Consider the following 27,503-nt stretch of genomic DNA (forward strand, 5'->3'; position numbering starts at 1 on the left):
TAATACATATATAAGATTAATATAAATCAAAAACAGACCTTATTACAACTATAAGGAGTTAAATTGTTTGTCAAACTTTGCTATATTTGATTAATAGACCTTCGTAATCTTTAGTCCCTAGTTTCAAGCCATATAATATATTCTTAGTAGTCAGTATTTTGCATTGGTGACATCAAATTACGTTACGTCGCCGTGAGACCAGCTAAAGCCGTCATTAGAGATAATAACAATTGTTAATACCTATTTATGTGTCTTCAAACGTACATTTATTGCTTATATCGTTAAGAATAATTGCTGTTGGCTTTAATTATCATCGTAACTTAAAACTCACGATGGAATTTCTAAGGATTTTAGCAACAAGATTCTACCAATATTTAGATTTGACTTTCTAACAATTTGGTCTTCAATCGGAGCGCTGTATTATTTACTGGCCACATTTAGTATTTAATTGGCACTTTATGATATAAAAAAAGGTGGTACACCTTTTTTTTATATCATAAAGTGCCAAACGAGCGAGCGGCCACCTGAAGTCGTTGATATAGCGAAGGGACCGTTGCCCATAGACATCCGCAATTGCATATGCGTTGCCTACCTTTTATCGACGGAGGAGAGGATGCACATAAAGAAAATATATTCTCTTTCCATGCATCCTCTCATCCGAAAAGTCCACTTCCACCTCCCATCCTTTCCTTATAAGAAAAAGGGTGGGAAGGGAAAGAGGACTGAACAAGGCCTCCGGGACGCACACTCATCAGACGAAACGCGGAATTGCTTCCACTTCACGCCTGTCTTCTGTGTGGTCGTGGTATTTCACCGGGCGAGCCGGGCCAATTCGTGCGAAGATGTTGAAGCGGGCTCTACCTAATCGTAAGTTGACCATCATCTTGGTTATGGGATGATTGATGTGTTATATTTAATATAATATTTAAATATGGTACCTGTCCAACGTGTTTCTTAACTTCTTCTGTCTTCGGGTCTCTGAGTGGGTTATCAAATCCGCAAAGGCCGATTCTGCAAAGATAGAGAAATAATGTTAGCAACAAGTAACAAAGGGTTTCATTCAAAACACGTAAATCGTATATTTTTATGTGATTTCTGCATCGCTTGGAACTTGGCCAAACGAATTTAGAATAACATTAAGATGGGAAAAACCGCTTTTATAAAAATAAAATACCATTTTTTATAAAGTGACTAATCTTAAATAAATTCTTTTAAATACAATATGAATTTATGTACTATCAATATCTAGTAAAGGATCAAGTTGAAGAAATAGAGATTCTTTTGGAATGCTGCGATAATATGATAACTAATTGCAATTTCCATCTTAGTATCGTTCTGTATATTTTAAATACGTATGAATATTAGCGTAAGTCTTTCCATAATACAAATGAAGGAGTAATTTTAGTTGAATTTATAAGCAAAAAAAAATTGGCTTACAATTCAATTCTCATATTACAAATTAAAGAATGACGTTTGAGGAATTTAGTTTCATTTACAATTACATCCACGTGCTGTATCGGAATATTGTTTTCTCAAAACCGTTCGTCGTTATTCGTCGCCCTGAGAACTACGTATGCCTCATTTACATTCTTCACAAGTACTGCAGTCGGCTCCCGACGGCGCTTACTGATTGGAAATTTCTATTCGATTGTTAAACCTTGTTATACCATGTTTTCTATTCATTTAGACGCGTTAACTATGGTTTTGTAAGCTGTTACCGTACAATCGAAAGTTGATCCATGGATTTTCTTTTCGCATGAAGAATATCAATGTATGAGAAACTAGTTGAATTTGATATGACATTTTTATTATATTTACTGTTATTTATGAGTTAGTTTTGATGATGAGTTATTTCATATACTTTATAAGCAACTATCACTTACATTCATATTCATAGTTTTAAATAATTCATTTTTGGTGCGGGCAACTTTTCATTAAGCTGCATCAAAATAAAACTTAAAATTGCTCTTTTAAATATCTCGGACTGTAGGTACAATTATGAACCATCTCGTTAAGTTTAAAAATTTATTGAACCATAAATTTTGGAATGAGGAAGTTAAAACCCAGGACTTCATTCTCAGACGAAGAACAAGAATAAAATAGGATAATGCAAGAACAAATTAATTTGTACGTATCAATGGGTCGTCGAACCAGTAGGCGAGTGGTGAACGGAGTCAACCTTGACGAGAGACGCGTGACGCGCGCGCTCCCGATCGCTACTGTATCAACAAGCGCGCGTGGCGGTGGCGCCCTCTGCCACAAACATGATTACATGATAATTTTTTGCAGAAACATTTGTTAAAGTACTTTATTGCTTAAGCAACAGAAGGGCGGATAGAACTTTTTTGGAAGGATATCTCTATCATTGCGACATTTTTATCGTAAACGGCAAAATTGATATTTTTGAAAGTCTGTTTCGGATTTTCGTCTGGAGTCTTTAGGGTTATAGTCTGTCAGGCTTATTTATATTTATAATCTATTATCCAACGTAATTAAAAACTTATGGATTCACGACCTTTATAAAACTAATACTTAATTACATTAGTCTGTCTTTTATTTATTGGTGTAAATTTGGTAAATTTGACAGTAAATTGAATCGAACTGAAGGTTTTTACAATTATTTTGATTGGTCATGATTAGTTTGATGTAATGAGATTTTATATTTACGATCTAATTTTGATCAACAACACATGAATTGGGTAATAATATTAATCTTCATTGATAAATGTTAATCAATTGAGGCACATTAAGTCCTTTTTATTTCGATCGTGACTAACATTATTGGAAATCAGACATTATTTAATTGCAAATTAAGATTAAACCATTGCATTTTTTTATAAGAGAAGGGGCAAACGAGCAGCGGGAACACCGAGATCTTCATCGACGCCCATGGAACCAAAGGAACCATGGATGAGTTGCCGGCCTTTGATATGGTGTATGATTTCCAAATATTACTATTTAAAGTATAATACAGGAATACTTTTCAGAGCAAAATGGATTCCTCAAAAATACTAGAATAAAGAAATTAGAATTAGAAAAGTGGTAATCCTAAAGCACTTACTAAGTAAGTTACTACTAACAATGAAAGATAAAAGGCTAATCTAATAATAATGTGTCTATACAGTAACCAAACTTTAATAAGTATTTCGCTAGTATTTGTATCAACTATGAAATACGACATGGTCAATATTTCCAAGGTCAAGCTTGACTAGTCAAAGTACTGTCGCGTAATGAAATGGTTTGGAACAGTGGACTCGTTAATTTGATATTGTTCCGTTATCCATTTCAATTATGTGTTATTTAGTGATTAGCAGTTGCAGTCACGAAATGCCTAATGTAATTGTAGTTCTGGCAAGAAAATTATAGACAATTTTCATTATTAATGGACAAGACGCGAGCGATAGTTGATAGAGTTTATGTATAGACCTTCGAGAAAAGTTGCAGAGTTTAGATGTGAGTAAGAAATAATTCAAGGTCATTTTTTGAGTTTCGTCTCTAAGTAATAAAGGAGTTTCATTGAATTTTAAATATGTCACCAGGGATTTAATCAGTTGTAGAAACTTTTCACTATTTCAATTATAAATTAACGAGAGAAATGGAATTATTTAATCAATGTCTATTAAAAGTAATTTAGTAGAAAGTTTCTTTAACAGCACAACTCATAATGAAATAAAATAATTTACAAAGTATGTGAAATACAACATCGAGCGGCAAGAAGAAAGAAAAGAGAATACGAGAAATAGATAATAGACACGTAAGTATAAAATAGGATCGTGTCAACAAGGACTTAGCAAATAAAAACAGTTAAGTTGAAGTTAACTGTTTGATTTCTCTCAAATAACTATACGACATAATTTTTTCATATTTAGTTTAAAAAAAAAATGATAAACAACGATAAAATCATTAAAAATTGTTTAATGATAGTTGCAGATCAAGGTTACCAATCAATTAATGTCTTAAATAAAAATAAGAATGTTGTCAACGAAAGTACTTTCGATTACGGAAGTCGCCTCGAGCGACGATCAACGAAAGTAAAAGCTGATCGGAAGGTACAGACAGCTTGAATACGGCTACATATTAGACTTGATACATTGTACAATCATACAGAAAAGTGAAAATAATAACAAGTATATTAAATAGAAAAGGAAACCGTACCAAAATTGATCATTTGGGAAGTAGGCCGAAGAATAAAATTGTGACTTAAGGTGCTATGTTCTTTTAGAAGACGCGGTTTTAGGAGTGCAAGTTTCCGTTACGATCGCATTAGAAGGGAGATGGCATTTAAAGAAAAGATTGTTCTTTAGTGTTGTTTTTTACACTAAATTCAGATTAAATTACTCTTAGTTAATTATAAGCAATTCAGTTATTGGTTAATAAACGCGCAATTTAATAAGGATTTTTTTTATATTATAAGGTGACAAACGAGCGAGCGGCCACCTAAAATCGCTGAAATAGCGAAGTGACCGTTGCCCATAGACATACTCAATTGCATATGCGTTGCCTACCTTTAACCGAATTATGAAATAACTTTTCAAAGGACATTATTGTACAGATTTTAAGTTCAACTTAGGTCACACTTCGTGACTAAAAGGCGTGGTGAACTCCAAGGTTAACTTTACCATCTGGTGACAGTCACCAAGTAATCCGTCTGTGAATTGAATGGAGATGTGATAAATTATTAATTATTATTATAATATAGTACGAGTTAAGAAAATAGTATAAGAGCTATTGATATTATTAAATGTAATAAAAATAATGAAAGCACTTTTGGTATATTTTAAAATTACATTAGCTTGTAACTGGTTGTCGCATTCCTCTGCTAAAATTGGACAAAGCCTTATTGTTACAAAAAAAAATAAACAAAATGTTTGAATATAATTATATCGGCGATTAAAATTCACGGTAAACGTCATTGTCAAAAATATGACAAATATTAAAAAAACATACTTAGGTACCTTTAGCAAATGTAACCGAGCTTTATTTTAAGAGTGAAAGTTAATAAGCAATCAGTGTCAATCAATAGGTCTAATGTTGGTATTAATGAGAAATGGCAGACATGCTGATAGAAAGTGGCACCAACTTACATTCAACAAATAAGAGAAAACATTTTTGAGTAATGTAACCTGATTTGGTTTAAACAGTACTAGATGTACGTGGGATAGTTTGCAAAAGTAAAATCAACATTATGTGAAAAGTTTAAATAATAATAAAAAAGGGTCTTGATAGACAGACGGACGGACAATAAAGTGATCCTACAAGGGTTCCGTTTTTTTTATGACCTACGGAACTATAAAAAGATGTCAAAAAACAGAAATTCGTTAAAAACAATTTATAAAAACAAAAAACATTCTAACAAACTTTTAAATAACATATGCCCGATAGCTTATATAGTTATAGGGAACAAACACCATTTATCATTGCTTAAAAATGACTACTATAGTTTTTGTTTTTTAAAGTAAAATTTTATGTATATTCTTCATGCCCTATTTATATGCGCGTTTCATTCTTGAATCAATCCAATCTATCCGTTGTAGGTCAAACATGTCGGTATTACAAACAAAACACAATAGCTTGAATTATGTTATCCATGAAACAGAGCCGATACATGCCAAGGATCGCGGCGATTGTCCGCGGATGTACCCCGCTTTTGTCACCTTGATTTTACAATGAGAGCAACAATAGAAGGGTCAAAACCATGCTCTAAGTACTAATAATTTATGTGTATATATCTATAGCACGAAATGTTTGTTTGAAAAAACGTAGAGTAAAAAAGTGTAATCAACTCTCTGACCAAGTTGCCCTTTTAATTGTCAACCTTCGAAAGAAGAATGTGTTTTGAGAAGACTCTTTAACCAACTTCAATGGCAAATCAGAATAAAGCAAAAACTGTAATTCTAATCAATTTGATTTTTCTCCAAGATATAATATCGCTTTTATGCTATTGTTTTTAAAGTCTTTATTTAAATGACAGAAGGCAGCTAGATATCGATACAAAATAGTGTTCAAACAATCATTTCCGTTTGCTTTCCGTATTGTTGGTGGGAATCGATTTTCCCGAGCATGAAATCAATTGATCCCGCCGTCGTTACTTTCTTTTTAGCATCGCTTGTGTATTTTCTCAATGCTCTACTTAATAACTGAGCCATTCTTCCAAGTCACTGTTATCAAGCTCGCTTTCTTTTGCTTTTCTTACAAATGTATTTTATTGGTTATGCGAATTGCCGGAAAACAATTTAAAAGTTAAATATAAACAAGAGCTTTACATTACTTAATCTTACTAATATTATAAATGCGAATATTTAGGTGGATGGATGGATATTTCTTTAAAAATATCTCCAGAACGGATGCATGAATCTTGCTGAAATTTAGCATAGATGTAGAACATAGTCGGGCTCTTACTAGTTTCATTTTTTTAAATTCCGCATGGACGTATGCCCTATTTGCTTACATAAGTAAACAAGTGAAAAGGTAGTCAATTTTAATTAAATTCTTATGAGTAGATATGTTAAAAATGAATTCAAAACTCCTTAAAAATCATATGTAACCATCAAATAACTAACTCTCGTAGTAAGATAAGTTATGTATAAACAATGTATGCTAAAGGTAACACAATTGGCGTCATAAATAACTACAATAACTCATTGTTTCATTAAAGTCAGTCTGTATAACATTTAGTTTAAACTTTATAGCAAAGTTCAGGACAGTTGTAAATTACGGCCACAGACTGCACCTAGCTTGTTGCGAAATGCACTTAGCTTAAAGATATCTAAAGTACGTTTACGATTTAGAACTAAGTTTTTGATATTTTAATAACTTGAACTTATACTTTTGGGTTGAAATAGCAAATGATATTTCTGAGAAATAAATTATAATATTTTACATAAACATAACGCGTATGTACACGACACACTTTCCAACAACATTTTTGTTACCCTTATCTTTTTTCAAAGAAAGTGAAAGGTAAACAACAAATAAACAAACAATATGTTTATGGATAAGTGCTATGTCGAAATTTTATTCATTTTTAATCTCTTACTTTGTCATACACAATTATCATTCGTTTATCTCTTTTCTCATATACTATTAACTGTCGCCCGCGATTTTATCTGCGTGGTATTAAAAAAATAGTAGCAGATTTTTAGACCCACAGATTATGCATATAAAATTCTCTTAAAAACCGGTAAAGCCGTTTCAGAGGAGTATGTTAACTAACATTGTGACACGAGAATTTTATATATGAGACGAGGATTCTAAATTTTATTCAAAACTACGAAGTAGATAACGAGAAATATTCGCAAATATTCAAGTCGGTATCTCATTATACTACAATGGGACCACACAGACATTAACGCCAACGACAAAATGTTAATCTTGAATCACACTGCACACATTTCTTAAGGAAAGCAAATACTTTTCAACTAAACTGACAATAACTGGAACTAATGAACACTTAACACGGACAAGTTATACGCATAGCAATCGAAACCCGCAATAAATTCAAAACGGTATCGGATGCAGAATAAAAAGTAACGTAAAATATGTAGAAAAAGACCGAAATAGCGCTTTAAATCGAAATGTTTATAAATTTAAATAATCGTCTCGTATTATTTGTTGAAGAAAGGAAAGAAATAGTCTTTAGCAGATTATATGATTTGTCGCAATCTTAAGGAACTTTATTTAAAAAAAACTTCTTTTCATTGTCTTTTTTGTTAATATTTTATTTCACTTACAGCAGTAAATATTTATATATCATTAAAAAATTATAATCCCATAATTTACACTTTTTTTTTAATTTTTTTGTTCATTTAATTCTTAGAATAAGTAAGGTGTACGAATATGAATATTAGAGTACGCATTGTGGCGCTATGCGGATCGAACTTGTCGACCTTCGACACACCTACTGAGCCGCCGGCCCCCGGCAGCCGTGGCGCACCGCTGTCAAACAACAGGATGTATTCATCATGACATCTGTTCACGTGTGACATTTACACGTTTCCTACATCAAAAGAATTTCATCTTATTATTATACTATGAATATTTAACTTTTAATTAAGCTTTGATCTTTATTTAAAATAGCTGGTGACCGCTACTTTGTCTGTCCGGAATTAAAAATATAAAGTAAAAAATACAGCCTATACAGGCCTAGGATAGTGAAGCTTCACAATAGAGAAATAATTTATCAAATCGGTTAAGTAGTTTCGTAGTTTGAAACAGAAAAACGTCTAGGTATCTACTGTATTTAAAAGAGAGATTATTTAGAAAAATATATACCTGAACCGCACATTTTTTTTAATGTCCGTAATTTTTTTTACGTTCCAACTAACATAGTTATTTCTAATAAACACAATTAACGTAATTAATATTATATTATTTTTTATCATTGTCAGTTACATGTCGTGAATTCAGAAACTCGAATATAAGTTTCATTCTTTATATGCACATTTTCCAAGGTCTTTCTCATAATAAATTGTTCAAAATCATCTTGCATCATTCCAAGTCTCTTATTTTTTTTTAAATATTAACGGATTTTTTTGTAAATTTACTAATATTTCTTTAACCATTCCAACTAAGCTCTAGGCTTGTTCTAGGATATGGTTTACGACAATAGTCGAATGGCGGTATGCGAACCCCCGACCTCGTGGTCGGAAATCCGTACCCTTAACCATTAGGCTATTGACGCTTTAAACATTTTACTTTTTACATAGATATTGACAATAATACTAAGAACTTTGACTAGCCAAAGTATTTTATGGGTGAATTTAATAAATATAAATATTTATAAAGGATAACGAGGCTCTAAATATTTTATAACTATACACTAAGTAAATATAACTGCGTACTAGTTTCAAGTCTATGATAATATTCAAACTTACGATTAACTTAATACATTTTTCGTGAAATTTTTTCATTAAAAAACGTTTTTAATAACTTAATTTTATTTAAATTTGAAGTTTTTAAATAGTTAATAAACTTTTTAAAAGTTCCTAAACGCCATCAAAGTTAATAATGATGTTAAAAATAAAAAAAAACACCTTTATACTTATATTAATAAAGTCGATTATCCTATGTAACTATTTATGATATGTTTACTAAGATTAATATGTTATTTAGTATCATTACATAGATATTAAAATGAGCTTAAAATCTTCATGATGCGTTATTGAGCAAGCAAAGGTTACTTGACTAATTTATAAATAGCGAATTAATGCATATTTCAACATTGGACGTACTTGAAAGGAATCTCGTATCAAAAGGTTGACTGGTAACCATTGATATATCTTTTGAGGAAACATTAACATTTACGTGCAAAATTCCTGAATAAATTAAAAATCTGAATAACAACATACGTTTTTAGACACAAGTCGTACTCTTTCTATAACCTTAGTAATATTATAAATGCAAAAGTTACTCTGTATGTATCTCTAACACGCCAAAACTACTGATACTTTGATATAAATAAATATAACATTCAATTTTTGGAAAATTTTTGTTCTCAAGGTTGCAAAATAAGGGTTGAAAGTTTGTGATACATTATGTTAGGTTTATGTGAATGTTTTGTAACTTTACTATGTTTTGTTGTAATCTTTTATAAGTTAAAGTTAAATAATTAGCTTAAATAATTTACAATATTTCACGCGAACAAAGTCGCAGTCACAGCGTGTTCTTAATATTCAAATAATAGTCTTTTTAAAATTCGTGAAAGAGCACAAAAGTGTGGTATTGCCATCCTTGACTCTCCATTAAAGTAATAAGTCTAAATATAGACAACAAAAGTCTATTTGAGATCTATATTGATACATTTCGCTCCGCTTTGTTATAATCGTATAACGCAAAGGTCAATCTGTCAGTTTTGTTAGAAAAGTTTAGTTGTGGCCTGAGGCTATTGCCTAACTTACTAATGTTTTGTTTGCTTCTAACATTATAAGTAATCGAACATGTGCAGATGAATTTCAGTTTCTATTTCGTTCACCATAAGGTTTAAAATTGCATTAAAAATTTACAGTATGGTTTAATTTCGTAAATAAATCGCTACTCTATTAAATTTTACGCATCTCTAATTGGTAATGTTCTTCTAATAACCTAAGTTATATCTGTCCCTTATTATTTGAATTAGGAACAGTGTGTCAAGGTCATTTGTCTTTTCTAAAATATTAACTAAACTAAGTATAGAATCGGAGAGACGATACTAAAATATCTAGTTAAGGACATATATTCTTAGCGATTACTATAATAATTTCTATGTTACTAATATTATAAATCCGAATGTTTAGATGGATGGATCTTTGAAGGTATCTCCAGAACGGCTGAATGGATCTAGATAAAATTTGCCATTAAGGTAGAACATAGTCTGGAAGAACACATAGGTTGGTAATTATCTTTTTTTAGTTCCGCGCGGACGTAGTCGCGGGCGACTGCTAGTTATAAATATAAACAAAAAACGATCATTGTTACCTGGCTTTGATTGGTCTTGAAAGAAAATAAATCAAGCACAATTCTCATGTGATTTAAACTTAGTTACTTATAACTATGATTAATAGTAATATAGAACAATACTCTGACCATTTAAAGAATGAGGTCAAAAGATATCGATATCGCAAATCGATATCACGTATCGATATATGTATTTTGAAAGTTCAGAACAATGAACATAATGATTGATCAACTAATGTAGGTTAATCGACTAATTCACCTCGTGATTGTTCATAATGATTTTGTTATACAATTAAACTTTTAATTACAAAATAAGTTGCGTAATATTTAGTGCTCAAAGGTTTTTGCGGAAGTATGTTTTGTAACATTTGTATGTAAAAATACCAACATCATACGAAAATCTTATATATAAAATTCTCGTGTCACAATTTTCGTTCCCATACTCCTCCGAAACGGCTTGTCCGATTCTCATGAAATTTTGTGAGCATATTGAGTAGGTCTGAGAATCGGCCAACATCTATTTTTAATCCCGCGCGGACGGTGTCGCGGACGACAGCTAGTAACTTTATAAAAACGGTAAAAGATCGCAAATGAGAAATTGTGATGGAAAATTTTAAGGAGCATTGATATCTCTCTCACCTACTAAGTAAAAAAAACTATATTCATGTGAGATTTCATTGGATTTTAATCTAACCACAATCTTGTTCGTAATTCTTTTTTGTTAAATATTTGTATAATTAGAAGCTACAAATATCAGATTTTTCAACGCAACACTTTTGTTCTTTATATTAGAAACAAACAAAGTTTTCGATCGACATGTCTTTAATCAACGTGTAAATGATGTCTACATTGTATAACATCAGCGCATAGCAGCGCCATCTACAAGACAGATTGAAGATTGTAAGATTACATTGTCCGGTCCGTACTTCACTTTCACTTGATGTCACATTTTCACATGGCCTGTTAGCGCAATGAGTTTATGTATTTGTTTGGATAGTTTGATCCGGATGAATGAAATTATAACTACATTGTTACTTTTTACTATCAAAATATTTAAATATCATCTATTCTTACTGTAACAATGTTTGAATGTCAGTCCCGAATTAAGAAAGGAGAGCTTTGAATTATATTTAAGAAGCCACTTATATATTTTGCGATTGTAGAAACAAGCGAATTATTTTTTCAATAACACATTACCGGAAATACTTGAAGGTAGAGTAAAATAACTTTATAGACTTTTTAAATCTATAAAACTGATATGTTAAATGTCATCCAAGAGTTAATTTTGTATTCATGACGCAATCGCACAATTTGCTTTGAATTCACATTTGTTATTCTCTTTTGAAAATGTGTTTACAATAAGTGAGATTTTCAAACACTATTCTAGCTTTATTAAAATTGCAAAGAAATAAATTTTGAATTTATGCATTTATCTTAAAGTTAAATGGATATTTGTTATCATCAATTGAAGAGTAGAGTCAGGATGATTTTTGGAACAGAGATAGGTTAAAACTTGGAATAGTGCGTAGGCTACTAATTAATAATTTAACTTTACGAGGACAGAGTCACAGCGTTAGCTACTTGATAGAAATTAAAACATATCTTTGTATATTATCTTTGATAAAACCGATATAACAATATGTTGTCATCATTTACCATGGGTTTCTGAACCTAATTAGTTCTTGTAATTCTATTTCAGGCACTACATTATTAATTCTTGATAGTTTATTACTCTAGTGTGTGTATACCTTTATACAGGCGCGTCTAGGCCGGCACGCGCGGCCGTGGGACGAATCAATTCCAGTCATCGCTGTAAACACGACAGGAGCAACTTAACCCGCCGGTCTGCCAACGATCAGATAGCTGATATTTGCATGTTGACATTAGAACTAGAGAACTGCTCTACTTAAACTTGGACCATTTACTACTCAGAGATAGATAGTCTAATGATATGTGATACGCCTACACATACGTAATACGGATGCGGTCAATGGAAAGACATGAAGTAAAGAAAATACCGGTCTGCGGCCAGAAAATTTGCTATACGTATTTTTTGTCGATTGTTACATCTCTTCTCTTTTTTTTCCTTGTGAACTTTTCTTTTATATGATTACTAACTGTCGCCGGCGACGCCGTCCGAGCGGAATTTAAGAAAAGTTAAGTAGCTTGTGTTCTTCCAGACTATGTTCTACATGTGTGCCAATCATCAAAATTCGTTAAGCCGTTCCAGAGATACCTTCAAACAAACATCCATCAATCCATGTAAACATTCGCATTTATAATATTAGTAAACAGTAAGATTATGACTTTTATATATAAGTCGCTTGCTAATTATCAAGGAACATTTTTAGCTATTTTTTACGATTGTATATCTTAGCAAATCTTCAAAATCAGCAACCTTAGCAAAAATCTTGGCATAAATACTTTTGCAAATTTATTATATTTTAGTATAGTTATCGGCTGCATGTGTCATGCTATCGCTATATAAAAAATATCAGTTTCATAAGATCTGCAACAAATTCGTTGACGCCGAGCATTGAGAAGTATTGCAAAAGCCTACCTCAATGTCGGCCCACTTTCGAACCGACTCCCCTGCTATAATCGTGTCGTGTCGTATCAAACAATTATGTCATGCCACATTATTGCATATTTCATATTATCTTGATGTATGACTTTAATTTAAAAGTAAATATGTTTAAATATGAACTCTTCTTACGAAATAAATAATAGAATACAATAAACAAAACAACAGTTTTAATAGAAAATATTTGATTCCTGAATACTAAACCGTTTAATTATCCAATGAATTAATGTTGGAATGACGACAAAGAAGGTTGATATTATAACGGATCTTTTACACGCTTTTTTATTCATAATTTTTAAATTTAGAACATTATAAGTTTTCTTTTTTTAAGATTCGAAAATGTATTAGTTGTAAAATATATATACCTACAATGTTGTGTGTGCTAATCGTTTCTTTTAGTTTTCCAAAATTTCCTAAATTGACGTTCGTGCTTTTCCTTCCTCTTATAACCTCGAAGTAAATACAAAACGTCAACCCAGACTATTCTATTTCGTATTACTTGGCACATATTATACGAATTTAAATTATCAATTTCCAAGATAATCTTAAATTAATGACATATGGTACCGCATTACGCTTTAGTTCCACAAAAAGCAAGGCTAGTTGAGGCATTGTGCGGCGCTCGTGCGAGCTCGCGGGTTCCGCACAGCACTAACAAAGCATGTAGATATCGATAAGAACACAATAAACAATAACATTCAGATATTGTTGCAACACCTAGCTATGCGACCACAACGACCGAATTGTTTACACTTCCACCTGTTAGAATGTAGGAATTATATAAAAAACTCTTTTCTTTTAACATGCGTGAGACACTGGGACACAATCTTGTATCTAAAAATTTCCATTCAAGAAAATTAGATTAAATTATTCCTTATTCAACATAAGTAGTTAGTACCAATGAACTTAGATTTATGAATATGGTCAATAAATTCAGCATGTAAGTAAGCAAGTATTTAACGGTATTAAAAACTCAAAAGGCCTCAAGATGATTTTCGGATATATACAAAAAAAACAAAAGATTGTAAGTTAAAATATGATAATTTTGATTCCTTGTAAAACGTCTTTATTCACAAATCGAGCGTTTTGTTTATGGTCATAAATTGTATGCATGTCAGTAAGTGGCCCTGTTGTCGGATATCAAATTATCGTATACGCTAGACAATGTTAGAGCCATCTGTTGCCGTCAGGTGGTCAACAAGTTTGATGATAGGTATCTGACAATAAGTGTAGCTGTTACTTCGATCGATTTCACTGGCTATAAGAAATTATAGACAGACTAGCTGTCGCCCGCGTCTCCGTCCAGGCGGAATAAAAAAAAAAAAGTAGCCTATGTGTTCTTCCATACTATATTCTATAAGTGTGTCAAATTTCATGGGGATTCGTTGAGCCGTTCTCGAGGTATATTCGAACACATCCATCCATCCAACCATCAAAATTTTCGCATTTATAATATTAGTAAGGTAGTAAGATAACGTTTTTTAAATATTGGAACATTTTCTAACTTTGTGTCTAGAATTAAAAATTTGATTAATAATTTCTTAAAGCAATTTTAATTTGAACAACAAAGATGATTATATGTTTTATACACCATCCCAGTTGATATGTTTGTTGTCGTTCAACTGTTTTGAATTAAATAATATAATTAAACAAAAAAGAATCACAATTAACAAATTACAATTTCAGTAGCTACTTAGCGACTTGTAATTCAAATAAAAGGAATTGCCATTTCCCTATCAGACATCCGTGAACCAGTCCTAATTATTACCACAGGGAATGTTCGATCTTTATTGTTCGCTGTTAGACTCCGCGTACATTAGATCGAGACTAATTAAATGAGCCTGCGAGAGCTCGGACTTTCATTAAAATGCCGATTTTCGTGTGTGAGCATCTGATAGCACACGAACGTCGAACTGCGACACTTCCTACTTACTACCGCATTAAACAAATAAAGTTTAAAACTATAATTATAAACCTTTATAATTTTACTAGCTACTAACAGTAATATCTATTACGTATTTTGAAATTAAGTAAGATATAAAAATCTATAAAATATAGTATATTGTGTTTAAAAATATTACTTATGTCGTATATTACCATGTTCTACAACTTCGCTAAATTCCAGCGAGATCCATGCAGCCATTCTAGCAAACAAACATGCATCCACCTATCCATCCATCCATCTAAACTTTCGCATTAATAATATTAGTAAGAAGTAAGATTACGATCAAATTACTGTGATATTTTTATCACTATTACTCGTCGCAGTCTTAGTTACTTTTTAGTACTTTACTTACTTGAAATAAATCACCATTAACATAAACAGGGGCTTGATGATCTATACTGCGAGACTTCCGTGTCATTACCGGCCACTGAGGAGATATTCCGCATGATCACATCTCTCTACCAAACACCTCTTTGTCTTATTTAATTTATTTCCCAGAGAGAGAGTGTAATTATATCAAATACGACCATGTTGCATTGAGAGTAAATAGCTTGTGTAGATTTATCATTGCAACTTATATTTTATTATACAAAGGTAACGCTTGGGTGGTCTCTTTTTAATTTAGAAGATACTGAATAAATATAAATAATTGTTTAATATCTCACTTTAGTAAAAGATATACATATGTACATATATAGTTAGAATTATATTTTAAAAGCAATTACCTATGTAGAGGATAGGATAGGAGGACAAGTTTAATAGAAATATTTAAAATTGATCTTTGTATCGTACTAACTGTCGCCCGCGACTCCGTTCGTGCGGGTTTAAATAAAAACATAATTAATAGCCTATTTATTCTTCCAGACTATCTTCTATATCCATCCCGAATTCCATTGTGATTCGTTTAGCCGTTCTGGAGATACCTTCTTACAAACATCCATCCATGAGAACATTTGCTTTTATATTTTAGTAAGATGGACTTTGTTACAGAGTAACCGAGAAATTGTAGTCTGCAGTAGACAGGAGTTGAGTAAGTACTAATCAAATAACTTATCGACACATTTGCACGCACGATTGCCTAATACAAACTGTTCGACAGCTGAGGTACAAACTTTCACTATCATACGAACTCGTGTAGATCTGATAAAGTTATTACTCGACATTAAAAAAACCGGTGAAACTGTGAAACTTCGGTAATGGCCGACTAAGCGACCTTGTTTCTTGCACGCTTCGCTACACCCGCGTCTTTTGTTAACAGCGTTTATTAAATTCTTTATAACAAAATTAAAATAATTTTAAATATTAAATAATTGCAATTATTGCATACTTTATAAGTATATGAACTGAGGGATTATGAAATATTTACTTATGTAACACATTTTTGGTTTTTACACTGACATATGAGAGATTATTATACTTCAAATTTGGCACAACACTAAAACATTTAAATTAACACATTAGACATGGGTTTCTGAAACCAAAATCAGTATTTTATCAAACATAACAAAATGCTTTAAACGGATTTTGGTCTCGGAAACCCACGGTAGGTTACTTTGATATCCTTAAACTTTGAAATGTAACACAAATATTTTTTACGCAAAGCAAATCTCAATCAATTTGAGACGTATTTATAATTTGCTGGTTGCTTATTAAAATAATTACTGTCAACATGCATTTGCTGTAATAACTTCAAAGACTTCGTAATCACTAATTATTTGTACTCAGAATTTAGAGCAGCCACGTGCTGATAATATTAATTGTATAATCGACGAAAATGCGTTTAATGATTTAATTGAAGGGAATTATTATCTATCGGTTCATTTGTTTTGTTATTTATACTATTTTAATGAAACATTATGAAATAATGAATATGTCTCTTTTATTGCTCTTGTTAGAGTCAAAGGCGAACACCATACTGTATACATATTGTTATACTGTAAACAAAAATATAAAACTGACCTCATGCCATCAAAGCCGTCGTCAGATCCATTTATAGTGAGTACCGGCGCACGCGCATATGCCTTCGCCACGCGTCGATTCTTCTCAAAGACAATCACCTTCGCCCAGATTTCGTCGTCGATCTGTGTCCATTTGTCTAGTACTTCTTGTATGTGTTCCTGTAAAAAATATGTCAATTAGTGCTAAGAAGATTTCATGTTCAATAAATATATTATTATACAAAATACTAAGTAAGTTTTCGAAAATCAAAATCTTGTATTAAATGTCCCTACACATTTTCAAGCTACTTCTTACTAATACTTTAAAAGCGAATGATTAGTTGCAGGTCCTCGGTTCGAATCCCGCCATGTACCAATGTGTTTTACGAATTCCGATTTACATTTGTACATTTATCCGACGTTCTTACGGTGAAGGAAAACATCGTGATGCAACCTGCACGTATCTGAGAAGTAATTCAAAGATATGTGTGAAGTCAACCAACCCGCACTTGGCCAGCGTGGTTGACTATGGCCTAATCACCCTTAACTTAGGGTAGGCTCCGACCCCCTCGGTGGGGACATATAGTGAGCTGATGATGATGATGATGAATGATTAGATAGATGGATTGATAGTAGATCTCTCCAGAACGGCTTGATGTATCTCGCTGAAATTTGGAATAGATGTAGAACATAGTCAGGAAGAACACATAGAGTACAAATTAAGATTTTTTTTTATTCCGCGAGAACGGAGACGATATATAACTGTGAGATAGTACATTTGTGATGCAGAAGAAAAATAAACAAGAACAAAATTTAATGAAATGTCCGACTATATCAAAAGAATAGTATAAAAATGGTGTGGTTTACAACATTTTATGCTATTCTTTTGTATGTCTACTACCGTTTTTCGTGTAACGTTTCTTTGAAATCCCGCATTTCTTTAGTTCCGTTATACAAAGTTCACATTCTTATGTCAACGAAGTGCCGAAGACATTGTTTGAAAGTGTTAACGTGAGTTTCCACTACCAAGAACATGTATAAAAACATGTTGATGTCTAATTCCCTTTGATAACATTGAGTAAATAATATGTTTATACATGTTTTTTATCCAGTCGAAACTCAATGTTACTTGAAGAAATTTTTAAAAAACTTTGTAACAATATCCAGGTTAAATTATGGTTCATACTTTGTCTTTATTTAACTTGCGACACTTCAAACATTGACCTTGTGTCATGGTGTGTTCTTTTGTAAGACGAGATTGCTAATGTCTCAGATATTAATCCCGATTTGGCAACGTTGTAATGACATCGCTCAGTGTGGCCGCAACTTTATTTTACGCTCTAGTTATTTATTTCTTACTTGGAGCATATGAGTCTGTTTAATTGCTTGACTTAAACTTAGTGCCACTTTTATGATAGTTAAATTACATTTACGTAATTTAACATTTGATATTCTTCAAACATAACTGAGAATGACATAAGAGCTTCACATTATTTTTTCTCTTTGTGCTCTTTGACAAAAAAAAAACATTTTTGATAGCGTTATTGCTATACTTTTAAGTAGCAACTTTCTTTTAAATTAACTATAATTATATTTTTATCATTTCAGTTTTATTAATCAATATTACAACAAATTGCTTTATTTCGGAACATCGATGAGGATAGGATATATGAATATGGATCTATATTCTACGGTGTTAGTGACCTCTACATTCAAGTAACAATTTCTCTAATAGCAAAACGCAGCGGAAAATTAACTCTTTGTATAAGTAATTGAGGTTTAAAATGCAAATACTACTCTATGAAAGTCGCATAAACAATTTACGTGGTCATCGTCCCGTGTAGACAGAACTTTGTTTTTACTTACTCGTAATAGACTAGCAATTTTCCCGCAGATATCTAGCTCTAAATAAACCGTTGCTTTATACAAAAACATCGGAAATAATTACGGAGGCCGTACGTTTCTTCTTATACTAGGGCTGTACGAAAAACAAATCAATTATTTTTTTTTAATAATATTTTGAAAATTGTAACACGTGATTTTGGGTATAAGGGTGAGGGATAGTCTAAAACGTAATTAAAAACATATCACAAGAGGGGTTCGGAGTCAAAAAGCTGGTAAAAACAAAACTTGATTAATAAACAACTCCTAATAATAAGAGTGGATCAAAGAATATTGAAATAGAATCATCATATACAGAAGATTATCCTATAATTTTAACTTTGATTATTAATAATAATTTTACTTAAAGTTTCAAAATAATTTATTTTGGACATCCCTAATATAGTCGTACAATGAAACATGTTGGCATGTTTTGTGGTATTATTAAAGCGATTACATAACAGTCAATTGGGATTGTTAGAGTGTTTTTGTTTCTTTCCGGCTCCGTGATAATGATAGCGAATCTCACTTTCGATAATGTTCCGCTATACCACGGGTTCTCTGATGAAAGTAAAACTTATGCTGCATAACTTTGTAACTTGTTCTTAGTTCAATAATGTATTTTTCTAACGAAATAATTTTATAATACTGTCACCCACGATTCGAAATTTAAAAAAAAAACTGAGTCAATAGCCATTCCATATTACATCCAGAAATGTTTAGTTGGTTTGAAGTTACGTAATTTATTGTTACATATCACCATCCATCCATCCAAACTGACAAAATTTGGTCACCTTTTACAGTTAATTTGTAATCTAGTGCGGGTCAGAGTCAACTACCGCTAAAGTAAATTGTTATTACCTCAAATCTCAAGTAGAATTGCTATTATTCTCGGAATATGAGTAATGTTTCTGCGTCTGACTAGAATTTATGTAGTAAATATGTAAGATATTACATAACATAAAGTTAGTAAATTATTTTAAAGCCTTTAATAACGTTATTAAAAAGCGTGTCAAAAATACATAGCTTATTAAACAGGTTAACGAATTAACGCTGTTAAAGTGTATCCTTGTAATTTATATTTATAAAGAGGTAAGATTTGATTGTTTGCTTTACATTGACTCCGAAACTACTGAACCGATTTATAAATTATTTCACTATTGGAGAGCTACATTATCCCCAGTTGACATGGGCTATATTTATACGACTAGATTGTTTTAATTTCGTTCGTACAAAGTCACGGGGAACTAGTAAATAATATTTTTAAACAGTCTTATACTTTAGACAATTGGATTTGTAATTTTATCTCCTGTTTAACCTTTACTACATTACGTTACTACATTATTTTTAAATTCGAGATCTGTGCACTACATGCAACTGTAATAAAATGTGTATAAAATATATTAGAATATTAAGAATACGCAATAATAATTCAAATATGAGGGTCGGTGGCTCAGGGGTTAAAGCACTTGACTTGTAATCTGCAGGTCTTGGGTTCGAAACCAGCCATGTACCAATGTGTTTTTCGATTTTCGTTTTACATATGTATATTTATCCGACGTTCTTTCGGCGAAGGAAAGCATCGTGATGCGTGATCACCCCTAACTTAGGGTAGGCTCCGAGCCCCTCGGTGGGGACGTATAGTGAGCTAAATTATAACAATTAGAGAACAATAACTTTCGTTCCATCACATCATGAATACATGATGATTGGTCAGTCTTCATTGACATGACATTATTTGATATCGATGGAATCAATAGCTTATCAGCAATGGAACATTTTCGCTAATGTGCGATTCACAGAAATCTTTGCTACAATCTAAGGCTTTATTGTTGATCGGAATGTCATGTATGTGCTATTTATGTTGAATAGTGCTCGTTAAGTTACTTTTGTACTTGTTCGAAGGCCTACGGTCACTCAAGCTTAATCATTGTACTGATATATGGTCAACGCTTTAAAGGACTCCACATTGTTGTCGTATAAGGGAAAAATAACACCCTTTAGCATCCTGTTGAAACTTTTTATTTCACCTTGCGAACTTCCTTGTATTAGTTTTTATGAAAATAAAATGTTGTTTATCATTACGTCAACAATCAAATAGTAGTTAGCGCTTAATGTTATATTGATTTATTAATCAAAGTATTTAATTTGGTATAGTAAAAAAAATCTAGTACATTTTATAATAGGTATAATGCCAAACTTATATAAAAGCGGCTAAACACTCACGTATATTCGTCTGGTGGCACCGACTAGTTTCGAGCCCATCGGAGGCCCTGCATCAGTCTGTTCGGCCACCGGACGTATAAAGTGAGTGTTTAGCCGTTTTTTTGTAAGTTTATTATAATGTCTCACGAAAGTTTGTATAATTTAATAGGTATAATGCCATTGATTATTTTTTTTAGAACTAATCAATATGAATTAGACATATCGTTAATTAGTCATTTATAATTGTACATTTATAAAACTTCAAATATTTGTGGAAATTATTTTATTATAAAAATAAATCGTAATCGTAATCGCCGGATGGAATACCAGTGGAAGTATGGAAGCTCTTAAAGGCGGATGGATGGGTGTGGCTGACTCTATTCTTCAACAAGTTGTTACAGGAAGAGGTGATCCCAGATGAATGGTGTGCTAGTTCACTAGTGCCTATATTTAAAAACAAAGGGGATGTGCAGATCTGTAACAATTATAGAGGAATAAAGCTCATGTCACACAGTATGAAAGCCTGGGAAAGAGTGGTGGACGGAAGAATAAGAGAAGAGAGTGAGGTAACTCGGAACCAATTTGGTTTTATGCCAGGACGGGGTACTACGGATGCCATCTTTGCTATTCGTCAACTGTGCGAGAAATATAGGCGTGTGCACAAAAACCTGCACATGGTGTTCGTAGACCTTGAAAAAGCATATGATAGGGTTCCGAGGAGACTTTTGTGGTGGACCTTGAAAGTGAAAGGAGTGCCTGGGAAATACCTGCAGCTTATTCGTGCTATGTATTGCCAAGCCAATACACACATCAGGTCCGCTGCTGGCGATAGCGACAGGTTCGGTGTCTCGGTGGGCCTATACCAGGGTTCGGCTTTAAGCCCGTATCTCTTCCTCCTGGTAATGGATGCGCTGACGTCAGACATACAGGAGGAAGCACCCTGGTGTATGCTTTATGCTGATGACATCGTGCTTGTCGGGGAGGATGAATGTGAGGTACAGAGCAGGTTGGAAATATGGCGAGATACATTGGAGAGAGCTGGTCTTAAAATCAGTAGGACCAAAACAGAACATTTATTCTGTGATTTTGGTGGTCCGACCAGCTTTTCTCCAATTGCTTTAAATGGTGTAAACCTACCAACCTGCTCCGATTTTAAGTACCTCGGTTCACTCGTCCAATACGACGGCGGTGTTGACCGGGATGTGAAAAGCCGAATAAATGCAGGTTGGATGAAATGGCGACAGGTCACCGGTGTAACTTGTGATCCAAGAATGCCAATGAAACTTAAGGGACAGATCTACAAGTCCATCGTAAGACCTGTCGTATTGTACGGATCTGAATGTTGGGCCACCAAGGTTTCGGATGAAAGAAGATTGCATGTAGCTGAAATGCGTATGCTAAGATGGATGTGTGGTGTGACAAGGAAGGATAAAGTTAAAAATGTGTATATTAGAGGAAGTTTGAAAGTAGCGCCAGTGATCGAGAAATTGAGGAGTAAAAGATTAGCGTGGTTTGGACATGTTATGAGGAGGGATGATGATGATATAAGCAAAAAAGTAATGAGATTGAATGTGGATGGCTACAAGGGTAGAGGAAGACCAAAAAAAGTATGGAATGACTGTGTGAAAGAGGATATGCGTAAGAAGGGGGTAGACTCGGATATGACGGCTGATAGAGATGTATGGAGGAGTAGTACATGCTGTGCCGACCCTCGATAGGGATAAGGGCAGGTTGATGATGATAAAAATAAATCGTAATTAGAGATATGCTATCAAAATTAAAAAAAAACCGTTACGAATAACTATCCTTTCCCTATCATGCATAGCATATTAAGTTTTTTGTCTTTCCTTAGTTATTCGTCAGTAAGCCTTTATAAAAACAACAGAACCTTGCAAGGATGACCACATCTAGATCCTTACAACTTGTAACCACTACTTCTTTATAAATTATATTTAAATCTTTACCCGTTGCATTGAAATAATACTAATGTGATATTAATGTGCTTTGCAACATTAATATGATTAAAAATAAACTTAAATGTAATTACTTTAAATTGAAACATACTGTATTATAAATATAGAGTCTGCTCTCGCGAGTAGTATAAGGCGTTAATAACGTATGGTTTTTGTTGGCAAATCAATCTAATTTAATTTTCCATCGATTTTAAGAGGTAACTGACCGATTTTTTTAAATGGTTCTGGATTAAAGTACTAAATATTTTTAATTTTTGGACTCTTGCAATTTTATCATTCGACACGGTAATAGATATGTAAAGTTTGTCAATTTTATTCATAAACATATGTCGCAAAAGTAAAAAAAAATAAAAAAATTAACAAATTTCGTAAGAATGTTATTACTTAAACAACATTCTAAATGTACAAATTTAAGAAATGTTTGTAATAAAAATATCGTAATTTAAAAAACGGTTATAACTTATTCTGTCGCAATTAAAAGCGCTATTCAATTAGTTTTAAAATAAGCAACCGACAAGATTTCTTAACACGTATAAATTCTTTACAAATAATATTAATCTTTTTATCGTAATCAAAGTACATATCATTTTTATATATCTACAAATAGTACAAAATAAATAAAATTATTGTTTTCTTTTCTAATTAAAAAAATGGTTTAAGTCAAATTATTAATTCTTTGCAATACTAATCGCTTGAACAAAAGACTTCAACGAGCGCTCGGGAAACTGAGTAAAAATCTACTATCATAAAACTTGTATTAATATATTTTGTCGTTTCTATTTTTTTATAACGAGAATGTGAAGAATGCAATATAAATTTTTATAAAACCGTAAAATAAGTTGACTTGATTCTTTTAAATCAGTAAGAAGTTAACTTCTAGATACAACGGTTTGACGTATACATTGTACTCAATTAAAATACTGCAATTCTTTTAAAATGACGCTATTTTCTTGCCTAATTTACCTAGCAGAGGTTTGTCCAGTAAATTTCGATGTTAAAGTATTTGAAAGTTGCTTTAAATAATAAATAAGAATACAAAGAATATGCTGCAGCATAAATATCTAAACATATGCTTGAAACTTATTCACAGAAACATACTAAAACCTTTTCGGCAAATGCAAGCAGACATTGATGTCCTCAAAAACCTGTTTAAACCATTATTTTTATTTTGTTTCCTCGAATCTAAAAGAATTTTATTACAATTGTGACACTTCAAAGTTGTAAATTATTAAAGGGATGGGTGCGTCATTTTTATAATTAAAATATATATATTTAAAATATGATTAATTAATATTTATAACGCAAAATATTATCGAATATAATATTAATATTGTAAGAAGTAACTCGTGTTTTAAGTAGCTACAATTTTGTATATAACCCTTTCTAAATATTCAAATTTCAAAGAAAAATGTAATACACAGTTAAGTATTGCTTTGCAGTGATTCCGCATTCTTTTTATAATAATCTAATACAAACAATTTTCAACTTTAATTAAAAAACTATTAAAGTCGATAATCAGATAGCGTTTGTTTCAAAGTTGCTCTACATAAGCAAATAGCAGTAGGATGACCTTGCGTGTCCGAGTTTCCGGCGACCGTTCGCAGACTGGTCCTAACATTAGCTGAAGTAATATAAAACAAGTGAAAAACAAGTACAAAGAAAAAAATCATTTAATAAAACTGCTTTTGAATGAAACTTTAATATTACATAAAGAAATATGCAACCAGACACCTTTTTTGTCACCAACTAGGGTTCGCCCACGACATCCATACATACTGACGTACGGAATATTTTTTTTTCTTATTTTAACATAAAGATACACCAATTTTATTAATATGTATAGATGTATTCAATAGCTATAAAAATGTGTTTGATATTGACCTAAATAATCAAACAATAAAATCTCCCGTGAGTTTATCGATCCGTTAAGTCCGATATCGATATTAAGTTCGACAATTCAGAAGAAATCATTGGAGTATAAGTTTGTTTAAAACTTTTCGTGAACAAATTTCATCGTTTTTAGGTCCGAATATTATTAACGTCAAAACGTATCAGACTAAATTAATAACAACAAAGTCTTCTGACGACTAACAAAAGAAACAAACTTCGAACACAAAGTATGTTAAAAACTTATTTCAAAAAGGTGTATAGTATACCAAATCAAATTTAATTTCTTGATTACCTCAAGAGTTTATAGAATATGCAAGTATCTTGAACTTATTGATATTTCTTGTTATATTTATTTAGATATCCTAGAATACATAAATATACTACTACTGCCTAACTAATAATCAGTAATAGTCTCAAATAGAAATAAACAAATACGCACAAACAATGCAAGCGATTAATTCTGATCAACCACTTTGATATTTTGATGAACTTTGATTAAATACAATATATAATAAAATTAATTTCAACATAAAACATGTTTGTTACTGATTTTTTATGTATTTAAGGAAATTTACCGCATAATAAATATTATGCAAGAATTTTTAAATGTACTAAAATGTCAATTGATTTCTCATCATTGAACGTAATTGAAGTAACAACATTCCAGTGAATTCAAATAAATTATTCATTTCGTTAATAGTACAAGTGTATTAAGTACGGAGCGCAAATTAGTACATTTTAACAAATGTACCAGAGTAATTAAAAGCTTGCCTTGATCGGGAAATAAACTCTTTAAAATGTCAGCGTTTTATGCAAAAAATATAATAGGTACTTATCTTAATAAAAATATAAATGTGAATGTTTGCATGGCTGTCTGTTAGAAGGTATCTCCAGAACGTTTGTACAAACCAACGATCAATGTCTTGAAGAGCACATAGGCTACTTATTTTTTTAAAATTATGCGCGGACGGATCCGCCTGCGACAGCTAGTAATAACAATGATTAGTTTAACAATCATATCAATATCATTATGTAAAAAAATACGTTGGTCTTTTTTAATCAATTTAACAAAAAAAAAATTGGTTTAAAGAATCTTTTTTTCATTAACTTAATTAATATTTTGTTATGCTAACTGTACACAATAAAGTTATATCTTTTCCGATCTCAAGTAGAGCGACCTTCTAACCTTGGTCATCCCTTGTCGACCTTTTAAGTTGAGACAACATACCGAGAGTGAATGGAGACACAGTTTATGCTTCGATTGGTATTTATCCACGGGTCATCTTACCTATATACATTTTATATACACAGTCTATGTATACAGAATTATATAAAGGTAAATATAATACGATTCGTTATGAAGATTTGACGACAACTCAAAAAGTAAAACTATATCTACTTCATATTTAAACAACAAATAACTTAGTTGCATTGCTTTAAATCACTGTTCTTTATTTAGATCCGGTAATGTGTTATTAAACCGGTGAATCCGGTGTTATTAAACTATTTTATACTGGAATTGAATTAAACAATTTTAAAAAGATAAAAAATTAAAAAATCATATCCCACCCATCACTAAAGAAGACACTAACGCCTCAAGGTCGTAGAATCAATTATTTTAGACTTAGTTTATTTGTGTTTCGCATGAATCCAAAAAATGTTTTAAACATTGTATATTTTTAAAATTGAATTTAAATTTGGTTATTTATAAACATATTTTGTATAGATATAAAAATCTAGGTTAAAACCTTGCTAGCAACGATAATTTTCATCTGTCTCAATATTTAAACATCATTTATTTCAGTTAAGAATCGATTAAAAACCGATGGTTTTTGAATTAGATTTATCTTCTTTTGAATAAAAGAATAAACACAATATTCGCACAACATTAAAAAATATAGTTAGGTGTCGTTAATAACTTACGGTCTTTGTTAAGATGAGTTACAAAAACATAAATCAAAAAACGAAATCAGTTAAAAATCAATACATTAATTAAATGTCTACATCTTATAGGTCGGTGTGACCTTTAAACAATTACGTCGTCTCGACGAATCTTTTATGAACATGTTTTACCAGTTGTCCTACACAGTTGCTGTTTTTAATTTGGGCTTCCTTTTTCATCAATAACAATATATTGTTAATAAATGCAAACATTATTAATGTATCTACTTACGATCATAAAAACCCATTGCAATAATCGAAACAATTTCAGAACATTATAAAATTTCTATGAATAATTTTCCTACCATTACGAATTTGAGTCTCAAAATCTGATATGTATTTATCAGCGATACGTATCACGAATACTTTAACTTTTTCAAATACTATAGCATTTTTAATTGATAATGATGAAAATAATACTATAATACACTTAGAGTGCAGCTTTTAAGCTCTATCGATCAAACTTAAATAATACAACTAAAGTATATAATGCAACAAAGCATTTAGCTAAAGCTTGTTGCAAAGGAATGTGGTCGGACCTAAATCCTTTTACCAGCGTCATAGCGCGCGAATCTAATAAGTCGCACTGACCTTTGACAATATAAGTCACGAGCTGGTAAGCATCGAACAGCGTTTTATTATTGAGATGGTTGCTACGTTAATAATGATTGCTGCAAGATAACATTTGGATTTTTTGCCTGAACTTTGAATTTTAC

At 31.7% G+C, this 27,503-nt stretch overlaps 1 protein-coding gene across 4 annotated transcripts in view; it reads right to left on the reverse strand.

Annotated features, from left to right (window-relative positions):
* Nucleotides 1–27,503, reverse strand: part of exp (expansion) — a 107,682-nt gene that overhangs the window by 20,108 nt on the left and 60,071 nt on the right. For all 4 annotated transcript variants that reach the window (XR_001228209.1, XM_013321278.1, XM_013321276.1 and 1 more), the window contains exons 3-4: nt 16,920–17,077; nt 939–1,011 (exon numbers count right to left, since the gene is read on the reverse strand). Coding sequence is in view for 3 of the 4 variants with exons in the window: in XM_013321278.1 (XP_013176732.1) it covers nt 939–1,011; nt 16,920–17,077 (231 nt within the window). In the remaining variant the exon portion in view is untranslated. The remainder of the gene's footprint in view (nt 1–938; nt 1,012–16,919; nt 17,078–27,503) is intronic.

The sequence above is a fragment of the Papilio xuthus genome, unplaced genomic scaffold (assembly GCF_000836235.2).
Source record: "Papilio xuthus unplaced genomic scaffold, Pxut_1.1 DF825946.1, whole genome shotgun sequence".
Classification (NCBI taxonomy): Eukaryota; Metazoa; Arthropoda; class Insecta; order Lepidoptera; family Papilionidae; genus Papilio; species Papilio xuthus.